This window comes from Hibiscus syriacus, unplaced genomic scaffold (assembly GCF_006381635.1).
Source record: "Hibiscus syriacus cultivar Baekdansim isolate YM2019G1 unplaced genomic scaffold, ASM638163v2 tig00113294_pilon, whole genome shotgun sequence".
Taxonomy (NCBI): Eukaryota; Viridiplantae; Streptophyta; class Magnoliopsida; order Malvales; family Malvaceae; genus Hibiscus; species Hibiscus syriacus.
Genome location: NW_024063452.1, coordinates 1 through 25253, shown reverse-complemented (window position 1 = coordinate 25253; position 25253 = coordinate 1). Strand labels below are relative to the sequence as shown.

Sequence of the window (25253 nt, the reverse complement as noted above, 5' to 3'; positions counted from 1 at the left end):
AAAAATTCCTAAAAATTATTTTGAGCGATTTCAAGATACTTACAAAGCTCGGTTTAAATTTTTGAACGGCGGAGAGCTCGATTTTAACAAATCAGAAACTTTGATAGTCTCACCTCCTCACGCGCCGCCGTCTATGGAGACCAAGGATGACACCGGCAGACTCGGAATGATGCAAGAAACACAATGGTGCGGGAGGTGTCGTAAACGGATCATCGGATCGTCGTGAATCGACGAAAAACCAATTGAAATCGAGTTATTACCGACGATACTTTCGACTGAAATTAACGAAAAACGGAGACGATTCACGACGAAAGGTTTGAGGGGTTTTGTTCCTCGATTGACAACGAACACGATGGTGGTTTCGGTTCGTCGATCAGAGGTCGGACGGTGAGTAGATCGGAGTTGAAAGAAGGATTGTTGGAGAGGGAAAACTGGAAAATATTCTGCTGAACATAGGTGGGAGAGATTTATAATTCTCTGCAAAATAAAAATGGTTAAATCATGGATTTAGCCACTGAATTTTTTGTATTTCTTAAAATGGTCTATCAACTTTAAAATTTTACAATTTAATCCCCACTTTCTCCTAAAAATACAATTTAAATTCACCACTTTATAATTTCTTAAATTTAGCCCATAAATTGGGGTGTTACAACTTCAACCAAGAGCGTTGAACAACTTCAACAATTAGTTTTGAACTTCTATTTAAATTTTCAACTATATTAAAATGTTTGGGTAAATCACACTAGACGTCACTCAATTATGCTAAAACTTAGTTTTGACCATTGAACTTTCGAAAGTTATAAAATAATTTTTCTATTTAGTGAAATTGTTACAAAGCGATTACTCCAATATTATAAAAAGTTGTAAATTTTTGATAAATTAAATTAAACTTTTATTTTACAATAGTTTAATAAATTTAATAATTATTTTATTAATTTGAAAGTGTAATGAATAAAATAATTATTTTTTACATAATTTGATGACCTTTAATGTACTTTACTCAAAATTTAAAAATAATAAAAGTTTGTATTACGGTTACCAGTTAATGTTGGTGTGTACTTTTAAGGCATATTCATGGAGTAGCTAGAGGTAGGTAAGGGCATTGACCTCCAAAATGATTGTATCCTAATTTTATCATGTTTAGTCCATTTATTTCTCACATTTTAAATTTTGAGTCCTAGTCTAGACAATAATTAACCGTGAAATTTATTAAATTATGTTATTAGTCCTTATATTACAAGTTGGTTATAAATTAACTTTAAATTGATAGTTTTAAGAAATGTAATTTAGTTCTATATTGTTTGATTCATGATTAAAATTTTTAAATTTGAAAAGTATAGATACTAAAATTAATTAAATTATAGTATAAGGACTAAGTCTATAATTTATATATAATACAAATACTAAATATAGGATTTGACCAATTTAAAAAAGGATAAAATGGGTAGGCGCCTTTCATTTACGGTTCTCCCCTTCACCTACTAAATCCTATCTTCAATGATTCAAATCAATCATTCACTTACAACATTTCATTTTTTGTGAGTATAAATAAATAAAGAATTAAATTACACGTTTAATACTTAAATTATTAATTTTAATTTATTTTAGTATTTTAATTTTTTCATATATAATATTTAGTTTTTGTTTCATTTTAGTATTCCATTAAAAACTTAACATTAAATTTTGAAAATAAATTAAAAGTTTAAGTATTAAAACGGGCCAAAACTGATAGTTTAGGTGTTAAACGTGTTAAGTTTTTAACGACGGGTACTAAAATAAAATAAAAACTAAATACTATGTATGATTTTGAAAAAATTGAAGTTTATGTATTAAAAATAGACAAAAACTAATAGTTCAGATACTAAACGCAAATTTTACCCTGAATAATATTTTTTTGAATAATTTGTGGTAAATACATGGTAGTATCTGTTTAAAGATAACTCTCAAACTTTCGACATTAATCACTCACACCCCTGACATCTGTGGTGTTTGAACCCGAATCTTCAAGGAATAACAACAATTCTTATATCACGGAGATCACTTTAAATACAACTATTCGAATTAATTTAATCTTTTTCAATGTAAATACAACAATTCGAATTAAGTTATAATATATCATGTTAAATTTTATATTTTTATATTTTATTAATTTAATATTTTCAATGTTGGGTCTACTTTTTTAAGAGACCACGCGGCTATCCGACGCCGAGTCATCGTTACTACCATAAATGAATGTCTGTACGAAGAAATTTAATTTCTGTAATTTAAAGGTTTAATAGCTGTTTTGGTTCTTAAACTAGAATGAAATTGCTATTTTGGTCCTTCTATTATCTTATTGATAATTTTGACCTTTTTTTTCATTAATCACTTTAGGTCCTCTCATTATGTGATTTAAAGAAGGTGACCTATGAAGAAAAACGAATGTAAAGGCATTTGGTCAATAACCTCGTCATTGAATGTAAATTCTAAAATTTTAGAAAACGTCGTCCGTAAAAATGTCAATAACCTCGTCATTGACGGGTTAAGTGAGTGTCAACTGTCTTTGCCCCATTAACAAAAAGTTAATATAACACATTAGATTGACGTACTTAACATCATCTGTCCACACAAGACAAGAGTTGACCGAACTTTAATAAAAATTCATCTTTAAACTAGAGTCGTAATTCGTAAATAAACCCTAATTTCAAACACATATACCTACCATATCTATTTTAACTTTCATTCTAGATTCTTTTCTTATGTGTTTGAAGTCAAAGATCGATATGTGAGGTCAAACAATGCCAAACAACTTAACGTACAGAATCAATATTTCGTTATTAGAGTAACAACTGTCAGTGATTATTTCTTTACCTTTGAAATTTCATTGTTAAATATTCGTACTTCAATGACCATTTAATATAGTGGGACTTTTATGAAAACGGTAAAATACACAAATGGTCCCCTAGCTATAAGGTATTACTTTATTAAGTTTCTCGAATATTAAAAATTATAAAATGGTCCTCCAACTATATAATGTTGATCTTTTAAGCCTTTCGACTATTAAAATTTACAAAATGGTCACCCGACTATTCATTATGTTCTAAACTCATCATTTTTCATTAAAAATTGACAGTTGTCAAAATTGGACGTTAACATGAAGACTGAGATATGATAGTCACTTAAGATTATGAGATCAAATTTTATCATATCACAATCATCATGTTAATGTTCATCTTATAATACTGTCACTTTTTAACAAAAAATGATGAGTTTAGAACAAAATGAATAGTCGAGTGACTATTTTGTAACTTTTAATAGTCGATGGACTTAATAAAGCATTATCCTATAATCGATGGATCATTTATATACTTTACCCTTATGAAAAATTAGTGTTAATTAAAAAATATTTTTTAAATATGGGTATTTAAGTAAAAAACGACAATTTTCGAATACAATATTTATTTATGTTTTTATAAATTGCCATTGCCAAGCGGCAACTCGACATTGATTCATCATCGATAATAAATGAATCTACCAAAAAATAGAAGAAAAATGGGATTTTTTTTGAAAAAAATGCTGAGAAATATGTAGTTGGGTAAACCGAAGTCCAAACCCGAAACCAATGTGACCCGTTAAACTCCCTATATAATAGATCATCTCCTTCCATGCAATCCTCGCCAACAATCACCTTCTGCTAGACGTATTCTTTTAAACAGATTACACCAAAACTCCTAAATTTCACCGACATTTCCCTCGTTTTCCGGGAAAGTTTCGTCCTTTTTTCCTTTTCTCATTTTAACCAATCTTATTTACATCTCTGTATGGTGATTTTGAAGTGACTGGCTGAGTGGCTGGGGATTTCGAAGTGTGAAGGAAAAAGGAAGGTTTTTTTTTGTCGGTTGTAACTTTTTTTTTTGCCTTCTTCTGAGGGGGTGGCCGGGGCCTCGCCTTGGCGGGTTTTGAAACCCCGAACCTTTTGAAAGCTATCGGAAATCGGCTTTTTTTATTTGAAAAATTTTCATATAATTATTCGAATCGTTTTATTTTAGATCGTTAATGGGGATGCCGGCATTGGCTTGCTGCGTGGACGCTTCCGTAGCGCCTCCTGGCTACGCTGCGGTCCCATTTTCTTCCTCCACCACCGCCACCGTCGCTTCGGGTGATTCCGTTTCAACCCATTGGTCCCCCTCTCATTCCGCCGCTCTCTATCGTATTGACAGCTGGGGCGCTCCTTATTTCGCCGTAAATGACGCCGGCAATATCGCCGTCCGACCTTACGGTGCGAGCACTTCGGCCCACCAAGAAATCGACTTGCTGGAAGTCGTTAAGAAAGTTTCGGATGCCAAACCGGCGGGCGGATTGGGTTTACAGTTTCCCCTCATCGTTCGGTTTCCCGATGTGCTGAAGAACCGGCTCGAGTCACTTCAATCGGCTTTTGAATCGGCCGTCCAAGCCCTAGGCTACGATTCTTATTACCAAGGCGTTTATCCCGTGAAATGTAACCAGAACCGGTTCGTTGTTGAAGACATAGTCAGATTCGGGTCGCCATTCCGGTTCGGTTTGGAGGCCGGGTCAAAACCGGAGCTTCTTCTCGCCATGAACTGCCTTTGCAAAGGAAATCCAGAGGCTTTATTGATCTGCAATGGATTCAAAGATGCCGAGTACATTTCGCTTGCTTTGCTCGCAAGGAAGCTGGCTTTGAACACTGTGATTGTGCTGGAGCAAGAAGATGAGGTGAAATTGGTTATTGATATAAGCAAAAAGCTTTCCGTTCGTCCAGTGATCGGAATCCGAGCGAAGCTGAGAACGAGGCATTCGGGTCATTTCGGGTCGACTTCGGGCGAGAAAGGGAAGTTCGGGTTAACAACCAACCAGATTCTGAGTGTTGTTAAAGAACTTCATGGTTCAAGGATGTTGGATTGTTTGCAATTGTTGCACTTCCATATTGGATCCCAGATCCCTTCCACTGCTTTGCTTCGAGATGGTGTCGGCGAAGCCGCGCAGATATATTCGGAACTAGTCCGTCTTGGTGCCAACATGAAGGTTATCGACATTGGAGGCGGCCTTGGAATTGACTACGACGGATCGAAATCCGGTAATTCGGATCTCTCTGTGTCTTATGGACTTGAGGAATATGCTTCAGCTATTGTTAATGCAATTCGAGTTGTCTGTGATCGAAAATCTATCAAGCATCCCATTATCTGTAGTGAAAGTGGTAGAGCCATTGTTTCTCATCATTCCGTTTTGATATTCGAGGCCATGGGTGCAGTTGCCCCGACGACCCCGGCGATGAACCAAATTAACATTCCGTTTATTATGGAGGCATTGTCCGAGGATGCTCGAGTTGATTATTGGAATTTGAGTGATGCAGCCATGAGACAAGATAATGAGACATGTTTGTTTTATGCTGATCAGTTGAAGCAAAGATGTGTTGAACAGTTCAAAGACGGGACTTTGGGGATTGAACAACTTGGTGCTGTTGATGGCTTATTCGATTTGGTTACGAAAATGATTGGTGTGTCTGAGCCAGCCAGGACTTATCTCGTGAACCTTTCGATTTTCACCTCGATCCCGGATTTTTGGAGCATTGGTCAGATTTTTCCTATAGTACCTATCCATCGAATGGACGAAAGGCCCGCCGTGAAAGGTGTTTTGTCTGATTTAACTTGTGACAGTGATGGGAAGATCGATAAGTTCATCGGAGACAAAACGAGCTTGCCTTTACACGAGCTTAGTGGTAGTAGCGGTGGTGGTGTTAATGGACGATCACGGTACTATTTGGGGATGTTCTTGGGTGGGGCTTATGAGGAGGCCCTCGGCGGAGTCCACAACCTGTTCGGTGGACCGAGTGTTGTTACAGTGTTACAGAGCGATGGTCCACAGAGCTTTGCTGTGACTCGAGCGATGCCTGGCTCATCATGTGGGGACGTTCTTCGGGCAATGCAGCACGAGCCAGAGCTCATGTTCGACACCCTCAAGCACCGGGCTGAAGAATTTTGCGGATTCGATGCAGCTGCTTTATCCGGCAGCCTCGCTGGCTCCTTCCACAACATGCCTTATCTTGAACTGGCGTCGTCTTGTTCGATGACTGCCATTAATAATGATGGTTTTTACTATTGCAATAAGGATGATTACAATGCTGCTTTGGTGGAGTCCGGGGCTAGCGAGGACGAGCAGTGGTCCTACTGCCTCGCTTGAGCCAACGTTTCACAATTAGCCATGTTGAACGGATTCTCCGAGCTTCAATATCTTGTCGTTTTAGTTTTCGTCTTCCGCATTTAGTTGTTGATTTCCATATTATAAGTCTTATAGTTATTGGCTTATTGCTTCTTTGATGTAGACTGGTAAGTTTTAGTTCTCCATGTTGCTCGATTTAGCAGTTTTCCGATGGGTACGGCTACCATGGGACATCGTTCGAGCAGGGTTGCCGATGTTTCCGTGTACCTTTTACCGAAAGTGGACTGTTGTTCCATATGTTGCAATGGTGATTTCTTATTCAGTCTTAGCTTGTTTCGTTATTAATACTGTCCATGATCTTATGTTCCTGCAAATTTTTGCTGCTGTTCCATATGTTCCTTTACCGAGCGATTCATGATCGCCTCGTTTGGAATGCTAACGTGTGAATAAAATCATGCGGCGTCTCTGCATATTTATTATCGAATGTTGTCCGAGCTTCGGGACGATGCTGTCGAGTGTCTCTCGTTGGTAGAGCACCGGAGTTTCTTTCAGAAGAAACTTGAAAAAGATTTTCCTTTGGGCCTATTTGCAAACACGATGTCGTTTGTGGACTGCAGAGCCCAAAGGAACCCTAAATAGATACGTGGCGCAATACGATTTGTGATATGCAAAAACCTAAAGTTAAAGTGCATCCTAGGTGATTCCATCCCCCCATATTACGTGCTCTCTCCATCTTCTTCACTCTCTCATATCTTTGCTTCACTGATCAAATAAACCTTTACACGTCTCCGTCTCTCTCAGGTTCTTTTTTTTTTCTCTGTTAATTATTATTATAATAATTTAATTTTCTTTCAATTCTTATATTTATATGTTTTAATTCATATTCTTCAAATCTGTTCAATTTCCCCTATTGTTTACCCTCCAAATCCCTAAATTCATATCGTTCTTTCGCTTTTGGGGTGTAAAGGACGGAATTTAACTGATTAGTAACTGAAGTAAGGAGGAAAGTTTGAATTTTTGTTCCAAAATACGCCCTTTCTCATTTCAATTTTGAATTCTTGTTGATTTTGTTTGTTGCACTCTTGATTCTTATGAGAAAGAATTGCGGGAATTTTGCAAATTAGTAATTTTTGTTTCGAACTTGTTATTAATTTCTGTGAATCGGGTTGTATTCTTATGTTTGGACCCGTCTTCTCTTTCTCTTGTAGCGAACTTGAACAATAAGTTACTGGTTTGACCGTTCATAAACGATACAAGATGGTATGATTTACTCCCTCTTTTCCCTCGCTATTTTGGATCTAGTTTCGATGATTGTTTTTGGGGTGATTTGTGTATTTTGTAGCTTTCTTTTTTGCTTGATTTAGCTGTTTTTCGATGGATATGGAGTGATTTGTAGGTTTTCTTTTGGGTGACATTTGGATTGTTGTTTAACTCAATCTGTAATTTAGAAATTTGGGTTATAATGGATGGAAGATGAGTGTCTGTGTACATACTAGTAATTTTTTATATATCCATATGGTTTGGTTTTGCAGTTTTTCGATGGATATGGCTATCATGGGACATCATTCGAGCAGAGTTACCGTTGTTACCCTGCCTCTTTTATTGAAAAGGTTTGAAAGAGTGGATTGTTATATTAGATGTTTCAATCTTGGTATCTTGTTATTTTGTAATATCCTGGTTTGTTATTTATACGGTCAATGATCCGCATCCAATTTCTATTTTGTTTCCCTGCAGCCACAAATTGAAAGTGGAGATAAGAGTAAGTTTTACGACCTATGGTTAATGCATTGTGTTCCTTTTTCTGTGCAAGTTCCTAAGATGTACTCTTTTCATTGTTGTTTCAGTTATAATGCCTCCGTCGGCCCTTGATCGCTTAGGTTTGTTGTTTTAGTTGCTACGTTAACCTGTGCAATTAGTCTCAGTTCCTTTTGAGCTTTGTTCTTATCATCAGGATTGCTAATGTGTCGATAAAATCATGCAGCGTCTCTACACATTGATTATCCAATGTTATTTGAGCTTCAGAATGATGCTGCTGAGCGTGTCTCTCACTGTGGAGTACTGGAGTTTATTGCTGAAGAAGGCATGATCTATATGCCGTATTGGGTAGGCAATGCATCTCTCAGTTTATATATTCTTCGAATTACTAATACTCCTGGATTGCTTTTGCTACTCTGAGATCCAAGAATTATACTAATTTGATTTGCCCCTGTTGTTTTCAATGGGTTTCGTGTAGATGATGGAGAATTTGGTCCTACAAGAGGGAGATATTGTGAGGTTGAAAAACGTAACTCTTCCAAAGGGAACCTATGTTAAACTGCAACCCCACACGATGGACTTTTTAGATATCTCGAACCCAAAAGCTATGTGAGTGGATTATTTTCGAATATATGCATGCTTGATTCTTTTATGTTAATGTTTGGTTAAGAAGGCAATCTTCAAAACCGAAACATATGTTGTCATCAAGCGTATACTTTTTGACAATATTGTGTAATTTAGTTTCATGTAAGCCAAATAAATTTATGTATTTGGCATGGACTTCATAGGAACATAGGTTCTCCTTAATCTGGAAATTGCACTCCGAGTTGATTTAGGCATCTATATCTTTTATTGTGCAGCCTGGAGACAACACTGAGGAATTATTCCTGTTTAACCACTGGAGATAGTATTATGGTGGCATATAATAACAAGAAGTATTACATAGATATCATCGAGACAAAGCCATCCAATGCAATAAGTATCATCGAGACAGACTGTGAGGTAGATTTTGCTCCTCCCCTGGATTACAAGGAGCCGGAAAGGCCCGCCGTATCCACTTCTTCAAACAGGGCACCATCTCAAGGTGAAAAGAAGGCGTAACAATATATTTGCTTGATCTCAAAGAATAATTTATCTTGCTCTGTACTTCTTGTTCGGCATCGTACTGTTCTATCGTAGTGTCAGTTTTTGTTTGGGTTCAATTTATGTGCTTTTTTCTCTTTTGGTATTATGCTCTAGTGCACTTGAGTTTATGATAGATCTCGGTAATGCTTTACCTTCTGTTATAAGGATCATCTCTTCTTTGTTCCTTCAGTTGAAGAAGCTCCTGCTGAGGCTGAACCAAAGTTCAGCGCCTTTACTGGTACAGCAAGACGCTTGGATGGGAAGCCTCTAAAGGAGCAGCCTCCACCAGTTTCTTCATCCGGGTCTAAAGACAAGGGGCCTGCTGTTTCTAATGGGAATAATAGCCGACCTTCTTCGGGATCTAGCTCACAAGCTTCTGCAGGCAAGGCTCAAGGGAAACTTGTATTTGGACCAAATGCAGGCCGTCCTAAAGAAACAAAACCGGTACTCATCATTTCCGCAGTACCTTCGTTTTGCCTATTTGCTTACAGTTGCCTATTATATGCCAGGTCTTCTTTTATGAAATAATGAAGATATAAGATGCTTGTTCGTTTAATTTTTACAGGAATCTGGAAAAGAAACTAAACCGGAGCAGGCTGAGAAGAAGGAAGAGCCAAAGTTCCAGCCATTTACGGGGAAAAAGTACTCGTTAAAGGGTTGAGCAAATTTATCCATAATTCACTTACCGTGCCTTTTTCGGTAGACGAAAACACCAGCAGCATTATACATTCTGGATGTATTATTATCGAACAACCAAACTATAGGTTCTCATGTCAAAATGAAGAAGGGATTCTGTTGTGAATTTTAAGATATTTCAAGTTTATTTTTATTTGAATCATTTCGAATTCAGGTGAATTTTGGCTCGAGTTATTTCGAATTGCCTGTTCAACTCATTTTTGTTTTGGCCGTTATTATCAGATAGGATAGAAAATGATAATTCAGAAAAAACCAGAGTTGCTCTAATTTACAAGCATGGAATGCAGTTTCAAGCATTTAGTATCATGCATGCATGCATGCATGCATACATATATCATTACAAAACAAAAAGACTCCATAAGCATTTACATATCTAACAGAAGACAAGATCCTGATACTCTTTATCGTCACTTTATTGCTTTTGTTTGCAACAACTTAGTACACGTAGCCCTTAACAAACATTCCTTTCTTGGCCTCCTCCGATTCTCCCTCACCAGTGTATTTGCCGAGCTGAGCGAGCGAGTTAGCCTTGGCACGGACGAGCAGGGTGTCCTGAGCGGCCTTAACGTTCTCGGGTCTGCCTCCCCATGTCTTCAAGCAAGTGTTTTGGAGAGCTCTAGCGTAGGAGAACGAGACGTGCCATGGGTTGGGAGATTGGTTCATCGCATTCAAGTTGAGGGTTGCTTCCACCTCGGATTGCCCACCAGACAAGAACTGTTCAAAAAATGATAATCAGTGCTCGGATTCAGTGAGTCAAAAACGATTCCGAGATCGTAGTGTTGTTTATCGAAATGTACCATGATTCCGGGGACAGCCGGTGGGATTCTGCGGTGGAGGAGCTTGAGAGTGTAGTCAGCCACTTGCTGTGGGGTGGCCTTGTCCTTGCATTCGGCACCCGGAGTAACCATGCTAGGCTTCAAGAGAATGCCCTCAAACAACACGTTGTTCTCAGCAAGGTAGAAGAAAACTTCAGCCCAAACCTTCTGTGCTACCTCGAAAGTCCTATCAATGCCATGGTCACCATCAAGCAAGATCTCCGGCTCCACGATCGGCACCAACCCGCTATCCTGCAAATAACAATCCTCTCATAAGATTTACATTATCGTCATAGATGCATTTATCCCGATTACGAACACAACGGATGCTCTTTTAGAATTACTTGAGAAATGGCGGCATAACGGGCAAGACCCCAAGCTGCTTCTTTAACTGCCAAGGCAGATGGACCATTGGGAATGCTCACAACAGTACGCCTGGTTAATCAAAACAGAGCTATGCATTGAGTTATATAAAGAATGTTACTTAGGGACTAGAGCACAATACGATTCGGGAGTTTTATCGAACACTTCGAGTACCATTTGGCGAATCGAGCACCCTGCTGGTAGTAGGCAGCTGTGCGAGATGAAAGACCATCGAGACCTTGGCACCAGGACTCGTTGTTGGAACCAGGAAGAGGGACCAAACCCTGTTTTTTAATCACCATTGAACAACGTACGTTAATACATTTCTGATAAAAAATGGTTAATTACACCGGAAGTCCTTAAAGTATTTTTTCAGGTTCTAAATTGTTAGTTCAACTTCAAAACATTTTAACCGAATTCTTAAAATATGGAATCAATCATATCCTTCGCTAACCCTAGCTATCAACTTGAACATTAAGTGTTAAGTTGGATATAACATGGAGCGTATTGTTATTTGGATTTTTACCTTGTCAACTTTGATACCAGGGACGATGTTTTGCTCAACGAGAACATCGACCATCTTTTTGCCCTCGGTGGTGGATTGGTAAAGAGTCTCCTCAAAAAGGATAGCACCGGAGATGTAGTTGCCGAGTCCGGGGGCCGACACGAGAAGGGTACGGTACGCTTGGCGGTTGGCTTCGGTGTTTTCCAGACCGATGGAATCGAGTCGCTTCCCGCATGTAGCGTTTGATTCGTCCATGGCCAAAATACCACGACCGGGGGACGCAATGGTTTTCTACAAAATCCAAAGAAAACGTCATGCTCGTATGGTTTCTTGCCTAGTCTAAAACATCCGGTTTCGAGTAAAATCGTCAATACTTTATCGATAGACATGTCGTTTTTATTGTGTTACGAGTAGCCTTTCTCGATATTTTTGTAAGAAGTGTGACCGAATGAATACTTACAGCTGTTTTAACAAGCTCATCAGCATACGAACTAGCACGGACGGTAAGTGCCGATGGGGATGTGGAGTGGCGCTGAACGAAAGTAGCCGATCCCTGGCGGAGGGATTGGCCCTTAACCCACTCGAACTTGTCGATGATGGGCGACGATTTGAGGAGAGTTGCCGATGCTGCTGACATTCTCGTTTACCTCTCAAAGCAGGGCAATAAAGGCCTTATCTCCACTCTATCGAGTTCCTCCTTTACCACAAATGCTTAAGTCTTCAATTCAATGAATTTATAGAGTAACGTCGCCTGCCAGATGTCGCATTTGAGGTTGTCATTCATCGACCAATGCCGTCGTGCCATGTGGATGATAATTGCAAACCTTGCTTTCGTGGTTGATATTTTGATGGTTCTATTACCACCTCGTAAACACCAAGATATTTTTTTACTTCTTCTGGTTGTAATGTTAAGTTGGGGTTTAGACAAATGCGTCGCGTTCACTCTGCATGTATGTCCAAATTAGAGGTGGCGCTTTTGAGCGATGCGTTGTGGATGTGAACGCTTGAAGGGTCTAGTTGGTCAAGGTTTTGATGAAAATATGTGAATTTGTACTAACCCAATGTTGGACGGTTAATAGAATGCCAAGTCATATGTTGATATTTTGATTTTTACAAACATTTATTATCAAATATCGAAATATTCGAACATATATTGTCTTATATTTATCTCATATGTACTAAAAATAGGCAAACTACATAAATAATTACCGAACTTTTAATTTATTTTCAGTTAAATCCTTGATATTACCCTCTCGACTCGACTCGAAAACTCACGAGTTTAAAATTTTCAAACTCGACTCGAACTCGAAATCTTGAACTGAAGCTCGTGAACAGCTCGGAATGAAAAAAAACTTAAACTTAACTCGATTGAAGCCTCAAACTCGAATTCGAACATAAACCTTAAATACATGAAATTTTACTATATTTTAAAAAAATACATAAATTTTAATATTATTAATAATTTATTTAAAAAAATCTTCATATATATTATATTTTCGAACTGCTTACGAACTTTCCGAGTCGAATAACAAGTAGCTCGTTTCGTCTCGTTAAGAACTCGAGTTGTCGATTTCATTCGATCCGAATATTTATCGAGCATTGATTGAGTCGATCTCGAATAACTCGCGATATGTCTCTTCTAATTTACAACCCTAACTCCAACTGATCTTGGCTTTGCTTCACGCCTTCAAGGTACAATCATTTACTGAATTTTGAATTAATCTTAGCTTTGATTGTTGATCAAACAAAGAGAATAAGAGAAAGAGGAATTTGATTTTTAGGGTTTCAAACAATTTTGGGTGAGGATGGTTTTTTATTAAGATGAAATAGGTTAAAAGAATTATTTTATGAAGATGAAAGAAAAAGAACCAGCCATGTCAGATTAATTAACAGGAGATAATGTCAAAAATTTTATTGAAAACGAACTAAAAGTTTAATGATTATATTATAAGTTTTAAAAGTTTAATAACTAAAAATGCAAATGCACTAAACTTTTGGTGATCATTTATGTAGTTTGCCCTAGAAAACTATAATTTTAATATATTTTAGAATCAGGGTAACCTAAAACATAGTTCACTTCCCTCTTTTGAAAATAAATTTAGTTTGGGTAAATTATATTTACTCAAACTTTACCATTCTTTATTTTAATATTTTTTTATGTTTTTAATTATTAAAAATTATAAAATTATCCCGATTGTAAAAAGTTATTTTATTAAATTCTCGACCATTAAAAAATACAAAATAATCACTCAATCATTAATTACGATTGTCGTCATCAAATTTTATCCGAATCTAATTATCAGACCCAAATTCAAACCAAATATAAGACCAAATCAAAGCCTATTAATCCCTAAATTCAACTAACCCCAAATATACTCATGCCATTAAATCTAAAGTGAATCTTATGGGAAAAAAGCTAACATATGTCTATGTGGGACCCATGATTTAATGGCCTTGACCTAATTGATTTGGGTAACCGACTTGTTTAGGGTTTTAAGGGTTAAATCCCTAAATCAGTCATTCTACTTTTAATAATATTTCATTTCAGTCCTATTTACATGTTTTGATTTCGTATATTTGGCTTGATTAGTTTCAATTACATCCTACTTAAAGTTTAATTGATTGATCTAGCTATAATAATTAACTAGGTTCAATTTAATCCTTAAGACATTTGGCCCAAAATTCTCGATTAATTTAATTTGCTCTCTAATTTCTTAATTGATTTTGATCGTTGAAAATTGATTAATGAGTCTTTGCCTAATTTCTTAATCGAATCTCGAATTTTATTTTTAATTAATTTTAGATAAACTCAATTTAAAGATATTCGATCGTATCTAATTCAAAACGACCGATGACTACTCTTGTTTCCACAATTTACATATTTACCATAACTAATTTTGAACCATAATCTCAAATTATTATATATCTATTAACATATTAATACGAAATTTAAACGATCGTTAAATATATATAAAAAATAAATTTAAGATATAATAAATAAATAAATAATCATTCCATAACTTTAATAATTAATAAACACATTAATACAACTCTTCCTAATTAACTCTCTATAATCATAAATCATGAACAAATAATCATTTCATATAATATGTAATAAACTTAATAATAAAACTCCTTTTAATTAACTTCCTATAATCAAAAAGATCATTTTTTTTAATTTTACTATATTTTAACTTAATACAAAATATACATGTCCAAAAAAATATTTCAAAAATATTTTAATGTTTAAATTTTGTTTATTAAAAATAAATATCTAACATTTTCTCTGTTTATTATTAAAAATATTAAATGATACACGTCACATCTAATTTTTTTTTTAAATCTGGAAATAACACTCATCATTTAACAAAATTTTTTAATAGTAAACACTTTAAAATTAAACAGAAAACATATATATATATATATATTTAACGAAAAATTATATACTCACAAAAACTAGTTTTAAGTATAATTTAAATATTTACTTTTATACTAAACTTTATATTTAAAACTTATAATAATAAAAAACTTAATAAAATATTAAAAGACTATTTATGTGTTATATTCTATATTTAAATATCTTTTGATAAAAGATAATTTAGTATTGCTTATACAAGTTGAATCTAAACCTGTGAGAGGCGAAGGTGGAAGGTGAAAGGTTACCGGCGGGAGAGGATTGTGAACAAGATCCATAGACTTGCAATCATGCCACACATTAGCAGATCCATAGACTTACAATCATGTCAGATAAGGAGATGAACCCTAAAATCCAAGGAAAAGACTAAAGAAAAGACCTTGCGTAGCCTAATAATTAAAACCCCATCTATATGGGGTGGATCCCATCACCTGCGCTTCCATCTTTATACTACCCCATGCAGGTGCCAAAATCCACCCCCTCGGTTCAAACCTTAAAAGGAAAACATAACCGGAAGAACCGAACAAAAGAGTGTCGAAAAAGAACCAGACAGTCTCTGTCCCCCCATAATAACAATAAGCTTTATGGACTGTGGATCAATCTTCCAACTAGGGCTTCTTCCACCCTTTGCTTCGAACCATCACGTGCCGGATAGAACCTTACCGGCTGAAACTCTTCACACGGAAACCCCATCCTCTCGAAGTGCCCAACAAGCTCTTCCATCCCCTACAAGATTTCAAGTGAGAGAATGAATATAGGGTAAATTATCAGCTTTCATCCGTTTCAATACCCAAATTTTATTTTTTTCAAAACCGTGCCTAAAATTTAACTTCTGTTTATTTTAGTGTCAATTAGGTTTTAAAAAACTTAAAAAGTTTATATACTAAATCAAACCAAAAATTTAGATTAAAATATTACATACTAAAATTTTAGACTAAAATTTAAATACTAGATACTAAAATGAATCAAAAATTAAATATCAAGTATATTTTGATTAAAATTAAAAATAGATACTAAAACGAATAAAAATGATAATTTAATTCCTACAACTTATAAATTAAGTACATAATGAGTAATTTACCCATGAATTTATAAGTGTTCAAAAGTAGAAATAAATAATCAACCTAAGATACAAAGAAAATAACTACCGAGTATACCTGGAGTTTAGCACAATATATTTCACGAATCTTGGTTGACTGGAAACAATTCCAAAGTTCATCATGGCATGCATCGAGAAACCTTCTGGCAGCTCTAGGGTTTGTGAAGTTAACAAACGCGTAGCCCTTGTTTGATTTCGTGCTGCAACAATGGATGAAGATAGCTAACAATACACGTTATTTTTCAGGGTATATATGAAGAATATTTGAAACGTACGTAAAGTCTATCGGAAGGTACAAGAAATCAAAGGCCGAGAACGAAGGTTCATCATCTGCAACACCATACTTTCTGTTCATGTCCATGCAATGCTGGTCGAGGAAATCCTTCAACATCTCTCGTCTACATATGAAAAGATATGGTGAAATTATGATATCGGTCTCTCTATCATGCTCAAATTTACAATTTAGTCCAAGAAGAAATGATACATACATTGATATATATATATATATATATATATATATATATATATATATATATATATATATATATATATATATATCATTCATTGTTAATTTCCCATAATTCTAGACTTTAAAATGACCTAATAAGAACAATGTTCGAGTGCTGTCACTTGCAATTACTTAAACGTAACTATATATTTTAAAGCTCTTAACTAATACAGTTAAAGTATCTTGAACTCTAGGGACTAAAACAAAAATTAGACCCAAAAAAACAACTCACGAAGAAACACGAATCGACACAAAAGAATCCATTCTTTTTCGAGACATAAACAACAATTAAAAAGATACCGAACTCGGATCAAATAATTAAGAGCCGAAAATCAACCCCCCAAAAATTAATGCATTATTGATGTTGAGTGATTTTCGACTCTACTCTCAGATCAAAGTATGTGAAGCTTCACATACTTATCGAATCGAAAATCACTCAACAACCATATATGTATATAAGAAAATATTTACGTGTATCTGTTGGGTATGTTCTTGATCATAACCGTCGTCTCTTTCCCATCGTCTCTCAGTGGAATCAGTGGACGCTTCTCGCCTTTGCTTTTACCATCCCGAGCTTTAACCTTCTTTCTGTATACAGTACCATTACCACTAAGCTTAGCCCTAACAAACCCTTCTTTTCCATGCCCTCCACTCCTCAGACAAGGCTTATCTTTGCTTCTCCTCCGGCTGGGCACCATCTCTTGAGCCACCGTCAACGGTTTGGAAGACGGGTAAGGGCCGGAAACCGCCGCGGTGTGGTGATAAGGGAAGTAAGGCCATGAATATAGGGTTTGGTAATGAAGGAAAGAGTAAAAGGGATGGTGACTCGGAGCCGAAATGAGGGGGTTTCTTGCTGGGAAAAACTCGGGGGCTTCTGGGTTTAAGCCCCGAGAACTCGTCTGCGTTTTCATGGGAAAAAAACTTCAGATCTTCAACATCATTTCTCAGGATCTTCTTCACATTTGGTATGCAAGTGATTTTATAGACCACCATAAGTGTTCGTACCAAAAAAAGGAGAAAACAACGTCACCGTCATGGATAGGGATATAAATGACAAGTTGAATTCAAAGTGTTAGAATTATCTAATTAATTTAAGGATAAACTACGACTTTTACTTATTAAAAAAAATATAACTTTAATATTTAAATTATTAATTTTTAATCTATTTTAATATTTAAATATTTTTTTAAATCATATTTAATGTTTAATTTTTATTTTATTTCAGTACGTCACCATTAAAAACTCCATGCCTTTTGTAATTAAACTATAAGCTTTGATCCATTTTTATACCTAAATTTTTAAATTTTCAAAACTAAACGTTAAATTTTAAACATGATACTAAAATAAAACAAAAAATTAAACGAGTAAATTACCCTTAATTAAAACTTGAAAATTTTGAAGTATAAGAATTATATTAGATAAAAGTACAAGAATTACACTTTAAATTTCGGTTTAAGAGAAGAATAAAACTCATATTTAGATTAAAATAAATATGAAGAAGTATTGAAAATAAAATTTTGGTAAAAGAGAGAGTATGTGGCAGCAGGGCTCAAAACTTTCAATTGAGGTTTATATTATAAAAAAATTAGAAACTATATAAATAGGATAACAGTCGAGTTAGATCTGTTTTTGTTTATCTGCCTCAATTTAAAAAATATATATCTTTAATCTGAATTCGATCTAACATAATATGATCTAAAAATTATATTTATCGACCAATCTATTCCAAAAAATTATATATATCATCCACTAAACTATAATTTAATCTAAATTTTTAGAGTATAAATGTGATATGACTTGATCCAAATAACTTAACTAAAAAACAATAGATTGAGGAAGTATTATAGTAATTATTGATAAAAATACTTAAAGAAATTATACTATTATCCTTAATTCAAGTCGAAAATTTTTTATCCTCCATCTGAACTTAACTCGAACCTCATCTAAATCTACAATTTTAAATTAATCTTACTCGATCAAACCGTGTCGAAATCGGTTTATTAAAAGGTTAAATTACCATATCTACGTAGGGATGGCAACTCAATCCGAACCCGACCTGATCGGGTCGGATTTTTTTTAAAAAATTAGGTTCGGGTCGGGTTTAGGATGGAAAAAATCTGACTCGACCTGAAAAAATATATAATTTTATCCTATATATTTAGGAATAATTACAATTATACTCTCTATATATAATTTTTTTCAATTAAGTGATTATTTTTATTGAATAAAATGTTTTTTTTATGTCGGGTCGGGTCAGGTCAGATTTCTAAGTCATATATTCGGGTCGGGTCGGTAAAACTTTAATTTCGTCGGGTCGAATCACGGGTGGAGGATCATTTCTTCTCGAGTCGGGTGCCCAAAAACCCGACCCGACCCATTGCCATCCCTATATCTAGGGATGGCAAACGGGTACAGTTTCGTGGATTCCGCACCGTATCCGCTCCAATTGGAGCGGGGATGGGTATAATTTTAGCGGGTAGTGGGCGGGTGTGGATTTATAAAGTGGTACCCGTCGTGGGTGGTGGGCGGGTAATGGGTTTGAGACATTACCCGCCCGCATCCGCCCGCCCCACATCCGCCCGCCCAGCTAAATATCTATTAAATTTTGGACCATTATGAATTTAGTTGTAATTTTAGAGACTAATTTATAAATTTTAATATTGTATAATGTAACATATAATTTAACCAAATATTAAGGATATTTAGTCTTTAATTTGGTCTTTAATTAGGAAATATCTGGCTCTTTGATTAAAACCATAATCCCACTAACCACGTCACTTTTCATGATCTTTAGCCCATGCTGCTCATCCAAACAAATTAGCCGTACTATAAGCATTAACATCAAAAGCAATAGTTTCCATGTTCTTTAGCCCCTCAAAACCCATATTAGGCGCACTATAAGCATTAACATTGAAAGCAACTCAACAATCCAGCTCTACGACTACATGCTCCCTATAATCTGTCTCCATAACATTCGTAGAGCCACTCTTCTGACAAATTGAAGCATGCGTGCTACCCTATCACGAACTGTCTGGGAACCAATTCCAACATCCTATTAGTTTGCTTTCAGGTGGGTCTAGATGGTATGTCGCTAATGGGTAGGGGGGGGTGGATTTGAAAATGTACCGCGTGGGCGGGTGTGGATTTAAAAATTTGTACCCATCATGGATAGTGGGCGGGTGGTGGATTGAAAAATATTAGGTGGGTATGGGGATGGGAGAGGGGATATCCGCACCCGACCCGTTTGCCATCCCTACCTATATCTACGTATAAGGCAAAAAGCGCGTGATATGAGTCGCGTGAAATATAGGTGCAGGAGGAAGATAGGTAGCGTGATGATTAAAAGCATAGATGGCGGTGAAGGGAGGTGATGGATTTGGTGGATGAATAGAAAGATTATAAAGGAGTATTACATAGTCTGAAAATCAGGAGATCAGACTTAATGGAAGGCAAGCGGACTGGATCCAATCTTTTATCGATTTGATTCGATAAAAATAATATATCTTTCGATCGAATTTAATCTGACTTGAAAAAATATTTATTCTTCATCGACTTTGGTTTGATTTAAAGATTTTATTTGATAAACGGTCTCGTTAAAGACTCTTTCTAATCCTATAAGGGGAAAAAGATGCTTTAGAATCTGTGTTATTTGTGAGAATTATTCAATACAATAATTTTAACAATCTCGAGATAATTCGAGTCAAAATATAGAATTGAACCAGATCAAAAGTCTATCTAGCTAATGTATAAGCCACAATGTTACAATCACGATTAACATAATCTAATTTGATCCTATTTAAACCCTAATTTTTTAAAATTTGATTTTATCGAATCGGATTGAATCGAAACTATTCATTTTGGATTAAATTTTCAACTCTAATCCGACAACGATGGCGAATGTTCCCTCTTTTCATTTATTAGACACGATGTTCTTGGTTCAGTCTGTCAGAATTTTAGCTGCTCTCCTCTGCAGCCTACGCTCTCATCGCCCCTTCCAATTCCCCATTTTCCATCCATGCTGCAATTGTGCATCAAGTCATATGTTTCTTGTAAAGTTCATTTTGGGAATGTATTCGGTTTGGTTTGATATTCATTAAAATATAAATATTTTTTGGATATTTAAAAATTTAAGAATTAAAATTAAAATTAAAATTAAAATTAAAATTAAAAGATAAAAATTACAGTTTTCTGTTTGGTTATATACAGTCCGTTCGGTTTTATAATTTTTGACTGTTCACTATATTTTTAAGTTTGATCCTCGAGAAAAGTATAAAGTTTAAACAGAATGTAAATATATAAATTTAAATTTATAAAAATGTTATCAGCTTTAATATTTTATTTACTTAAAATTTTCTTATAATAAATACAAAATAAATGTTTTGGATACTTATATTTTTAATTTTTTTAATTCGGTTTGATTCAGTTCAAACGTTTTCGCATGGAGAATTGAAACAAAACCGAATTGTATATTTATTTTTAAATTGAACTGAAACTAAACTGTAAATTAAAAAACTCAAACCGAACTGAAAACATAGTCCAGTTGGAATATTTTTTTGTTTTCTCCGTTTCGTTGCTCAACATTAGTTTTTTAAGGAAAAAAGATAAACTATACATTTAATACATAAACTATTAATTTTGTTTGTTTTAGTACCTAAACTTTATTTGTTTCAAATCATACTCGACATTTTTTTTTTTTTTCGTGTTGGTACTTCATTGTTAAAAACTTAAACATAATTGTTGTACGTGACATCTTTTTTATAAGTAAATTGCATCATTCATCAGTCAACTATCTTCTCACTCTTATTTTGGCCACTGAAATTTATTTTTTAAATTTAATTAATTAACTTTCAAATTACTCTGAATTTAATCACTCTAACAATCAAAATTATTTTTTTATTTTAATCATATATTAAAAATAATAAAAAATGTAATGTCATAAAAAATTATTAATAAAATAAATTGGAGTGATAAAACATGAGCAATTTGAAAGTTGTGTAGTTGGATTAAAAAAATTAAACTTTAGTAACCAAAATAAAAGTGAGACGATAATTAAATGATGATTATATAATTTACCCTTGAAAAATGAAGAGTGGCTAAGTTTTAACGGGGGATATTAAAATAAAATAAAAAGCAAATGTTGGGTATAGTTTTAAAATAAATTAAAATTAGATATTAAAATAAAATAAAATTGACAGTTTAGATAATAAACGTGTAATTTATCTTAAAAAATTAAATCACTTAATTTAAGATGAACTTTTTTTTTATCTTTTTTAAATGGAAAGGAAATTAAGCAAAATAATTATCCTAAAGCATCCTTAGCACAAATAAATTTAGTAATTTAAATAATCCAAGTAACAAGATGAAATGAGGAAAACAAGGCAAACCACAATTTCTTAGAAATTAAAAAGTTCTAATGGATTTAAATATTTTATATTTTATTATTTTATTAAGAATTTACTTTGCATAGAATTATTAATTTACATTATTTAGGATTTAATATTTATTAATTAGGTTTTTTAGTTGTTAAGAATTAAGAGTTTGAATATTTAAGAATTAGTAATTTATTTTCTTTAGGTTTTTCAAGCTATAAATATCCATCAGCGTAAAGCTTGACGGATGTACAAATTTAGAATTCGGTATAGAAATGGTTTGACTTTTTTTTTGTTTTCAGGTTTCTAATTTAATAAAATTATTTTCTTCTTCATTTTATTTCTTTCTACACGCTAAGCATGATCTCTACCATGATTGACTAAATTTTTCTTTAGTTGACAACTGAGCAAGACTTGATCCATTCTCGTGAGAATTGCAGAAGTACTTTATATCTTTAGATTTCTTCGTGATTTTCGATAGACAAGGGAGGCAATCGACATTTCTTCAAACATCTTAATATCTTCAATATAAAGGGTGTGTGTTGACTTGATTGAAGTTTTGATCTACAGTTGGGGAGGAGAATCGACTTGTAGCAAGTTTAATTCCTTAGAACAAACTTAGCAACGGTCCGCTAAGAGAAATTGAGATTAGATTCGATCTCATCGAGACACCATAACTCGAGCATGGACTTCCCACCTTACCTTTGATAGCCTCCGGAGCAGACGACCGGCAAGTGAAATTATGGCGTATGAATGGTAATCATCGGAAACATTGCCTTCGCCATTTATATTCCATTTGCTAGATATATAGGTTAATGCTTTTTGTAAATACTCATTTGGCCAATTAAAATCTTCATAAAATCTTACCCCCCCCCCAACCCTCTTTTTAAAATTTATATATGTTGCATAGGCCTTGGTTTTTAAGCCAAGCTATGCCAATTTCTCCATTATATTCCTACAGCTGGTTATTTAGACCCCTAATTTTTTTGTGGGATTAATTAAATTGTTATTTCTTGCAGAGACAAAGGCTTTGGAAGGGATACTTTCAGAGGACATACAAATAATGTATCATGGTGTTATGTTCCATTCTAAACTAGCATCATTGTATCTAATTCTGAGGATAAAAGTATTCGTGTGTGGGATGTAACAAAGCGAACTGACTCCAAACTTTCCGTTGAGAGCATGACAGGTTCTGGATTCTTGCTGTTCGTCCTGAGATGAATGTTTTGGCAGCTGGACATGACAGTGGCATGGTTGTATTTAAGCTAGAGAGAGAGCGACCTGATTTTGCAGTGAGTGGAAATTCTTTGTTTTTATGCCAAGGATCGGTTTTTAAGGCATTATGACTTTTCAACCCAAAGAGAGACACCAGTAATTCCAATTCGACGGCCAGGTTCGACAAGTTTGAATCAAAGTCCAAGAACTCTTTCTTACTGTCCAACTGAAAACGCTGTTTCTTATCAGCTTAGACGTGGATGGAGGATCATAAAAATTGTATGTGATACCAAGACAGCATCGGTAGGGAGATGTTTTTCAGGAGGCAAAGAAAGGTCCTGGCAGTTCTGCTTTATTTGTAGCTCGGAACCGTTTTGCTGTTCTTGATAAAGGCAACAATCAAGTCTTAATCAAGAATTTAAAGAATGAGGTGGTTAAAAAGAGTGGCCTCCCAATACCTACGGATGCAGTATTTTATGCTGGTACGGGTAACCTCTTGTGTAGGTCAGAGGATAGAGTAGTTATGTTTGATCTCCAGCAGAGACTTGTTCAGGAGACTATAGTCATTGATGATACTGAATACATTTTCAAGCTGTGTCTGCTTCGGAAAAGATATGATCGGGTTATGTGTATGATAAGAAACTCTCAGCATTGTGGTGAGGCCGTGATTGCTTATCTGTAACAGAAAGGGTTCCTGAAGTGGCTCTCCAATTTGTGAAAGATGAGAAACACGCTTTAATTTGGCTCTTGAGAGTGGGAATATATTCAAATTGCCGTGTCAACTAAGGAGATCGATGACAAAGATCATTGGCGTAGATTGGGTGTGGAGGCCCTTCGCCAAGGCAATGCAGGTATAGTGGAATATGCCTACCAGAGGACAAAGAACTTTTACAGGTGGTCTTTTCTTTATCTCATAACTGGTAACCTAGAAAAGCTGTCCAAGATGCTAAAAATTGCGGAAGTTAAGAACGATTATGGGTCAATTTCACAATGCTCTGTATCTTGGTGATATAGGGGAGCGTGTCAAGATCTTGGAGAATGCTGGTCACTTGCCTTGCTTATGTTACAGCATCCATGGTCTACAGGATGTGGCTGAAAGGTTAGCAGCTGAGTTGGGATATGAAGTCCCTCCCTGCCAGAGGGGTTAAAAGCCATCCTTATTTATGCCACCAACCCCTGTCGTGTGCAGTGGTGATTGGCCGCTCTTGAGAGTTATGAAAAGCAAAATTTGAAGGTGGATTGGATAGTATTGGCAGGGGTGGCGGTGTACGTGAAGAAGAGGAGGGTGCTGAAGGTAATTGGGTGAGGGTCTTGATATGGTCGAAGTGATGGCTTGCAAAATGGGGATGTTGTTGCAATTTTGGAAGATGGGGAAGTGGCTGAAGAAAACAAAGAGGAAGGTGGATGGGACCTTGAAGACTTGGACTTTCCCCTGAGGCAATGCTCATTCTTCCGTCTTGTAACACCGACTTCCGGTATGCCTGTGACCAAATTTGGACTCAAAAATCGTCTGTCTGCCGATCATGCAGCAGCAGGCAACTTTTATACAGCAATGCGTTTGCTAAGCTGGCAGCTTGGATAAGAACTTTGCACCTTTAAGGTCCATGTTTCTTGATCTTACACTGGCAGCCATAGCTATCTTCTTGCATTTTCATCTGCTCCTGTGGTCTCGTTAGCAATTGAGAGGGTGGAGCGAGTCTGGTAGTCCTAATGTTAGGTGTCCACCAGCTCGTGTTCAATTTTTCTCAGTTGGATGAAAAGCTGAAGGCTGGTTACAAGGCGACAACAGCTGGAAAATTTACCGAGGCTCTTCCGCTCTTCCTCAACATTCTTCATATGGTTCCATTGATTGTCGTGGAATCGAGAAGGAAGTTGATGAAGTGAAGGAGTTAATTATTATCGCTAAGGAGCGAAGGGAAATGAATGACAACCCGGTGCACCAACAGGAGCTCGCTGCCTACTTCACCAACTGCCTTCAACCCGGTGGGTGATCTTGCAGTGTTGGGGCGGATGCTTCGGGGTTGCTATGTTTCCTTCGCAGATATGATGATCGAGCTGCTTACGTTATGGCTTGTTTCGAAACACCATCTTCCTTATCCTTTGAGCAACACAAACAGTCCCGTCGATTGATTCTTAATCGCAGCTGAAAGGTAAGTAGCTAGACAACTTTTTGTAAGCATTCACAACAACAAAACAGAGCTTTAGCGGTGTTTTAAACGCCGCTAAAAGTAA

General features: G+C 35.4%; 4 protein-coding genes and 1 pseudogene across 6 annotated transcripts; 3 read left to right on the top strand and 2 right to left on the bottom strand.

Annotated features, from left to right (window-relative positions):
• Positions 1-4030: 4030 nt before the first annotated feature.
• LOC120186131 (arginine decarboxylase-like) lies at positions 4031-6189 on the top strand. Its single transcript, XM_039190154.1, has one exon. The coding sequence runs from the start codon at positions 4036-4038 to the stop codon at positions 6175-6177; it is 2142 nt and encodes a 713-aa protein (XP_039046085.1). The 5' UTR covers positions 4031-4035; the 3' UTR covers positions 6178-6189.
• Positions 6190-6893: 704 nt separating this feature from the next.
• Positions 6894-9891, top strand: LOC120186128 (ubiquitin fusion degradation protein 1 homolog). 3 transcript variants are annotated; one of them, XM_039190150.1, is made up of 10 exons: positions 6894-6957; positions 7365-7416; positions 7689-7766; positions 7891-7915; positions 8001-8033; positions 8138-8259; positions 8390-8520; positions 8772-8995; positions 9227-9480; positions 9602-9891. In XM_039190150.1, the coding sequence occupies exons 2-10, from the start codon at positions 7414-7416 to the stop codon at positions 9695-9697; spliced, it is 966 nt and encodes a 321-aa protein (XP_039046081.1). In that variant the 5' UTR covers positions 6894-6957; positions 7365-7413; the 3' UTR covers positions 9698-9891. The 3 variants fall into 3 exon arrangements, with proteins under 3 accessions (XP_039046081.1, XP_039046082.1, XP_039046083.1); XM_039190151.1 differs by lacking the exon at positions 6894-6957 and adding an exon at positions 7080-7151; XM_039190152.1 differs by lacking the exon at positions 6894-6957 and adding an exon at positions 7118-7183.
• A 250-nt stretch (positions 9892-10141) lies between these two features.
• LOC120186127 (fructose-bisphosphate aldolase 1, chloroplastic) lies at positions 10142-12130 on the bottom strand. The gene is made up of 6 exons (XM_039190149.1): positions 11876-12130; positions 11437-11706; positions 11085-11194; positions 10892-10982; positions 10530-10799; positions 10142-10446 (listed from the first exon to the last, which is right to left on the bottom strand). Exons 1-6 carry the CDS (start codon positions 12050-12052, stop codon positions 10168-10170), a joined length of 1197 nt encoding a protein of 398 aa, XP_039046080.1. The 5' UTR covers positions 12053-12130; the 3' UTR covers positions 10142-10167.
• Positions 12131-15412: 3282 nt separating this feature from the next.
• Positions 15413-17348, bottom strand: LOC120186130 (protein terminal ear1-like). Its single transcript, XM_039190153.1, has 4 exons — positions 16909-17348; positions 16205-16327; positions 15988-16129; positions 15413-15556 (listed from the first exon to the last, which is right to left on the bottom strand). Exons 1-4 carry the CDS (start codon positions 17346-17348, stop codon positions 15413-15415), a joined length of 849 nt encoding a protein of 282 aa, XP_039046084.1.
• Positions 17349-20327: 2979 nt separating this feature from the next.
• Positions 20328-25012, top strand: LOC120186126 (annotated as a pseudogene).
• The last annotated feature ends 241 nt before the right edge of the window (positions 25013-25253 follow it).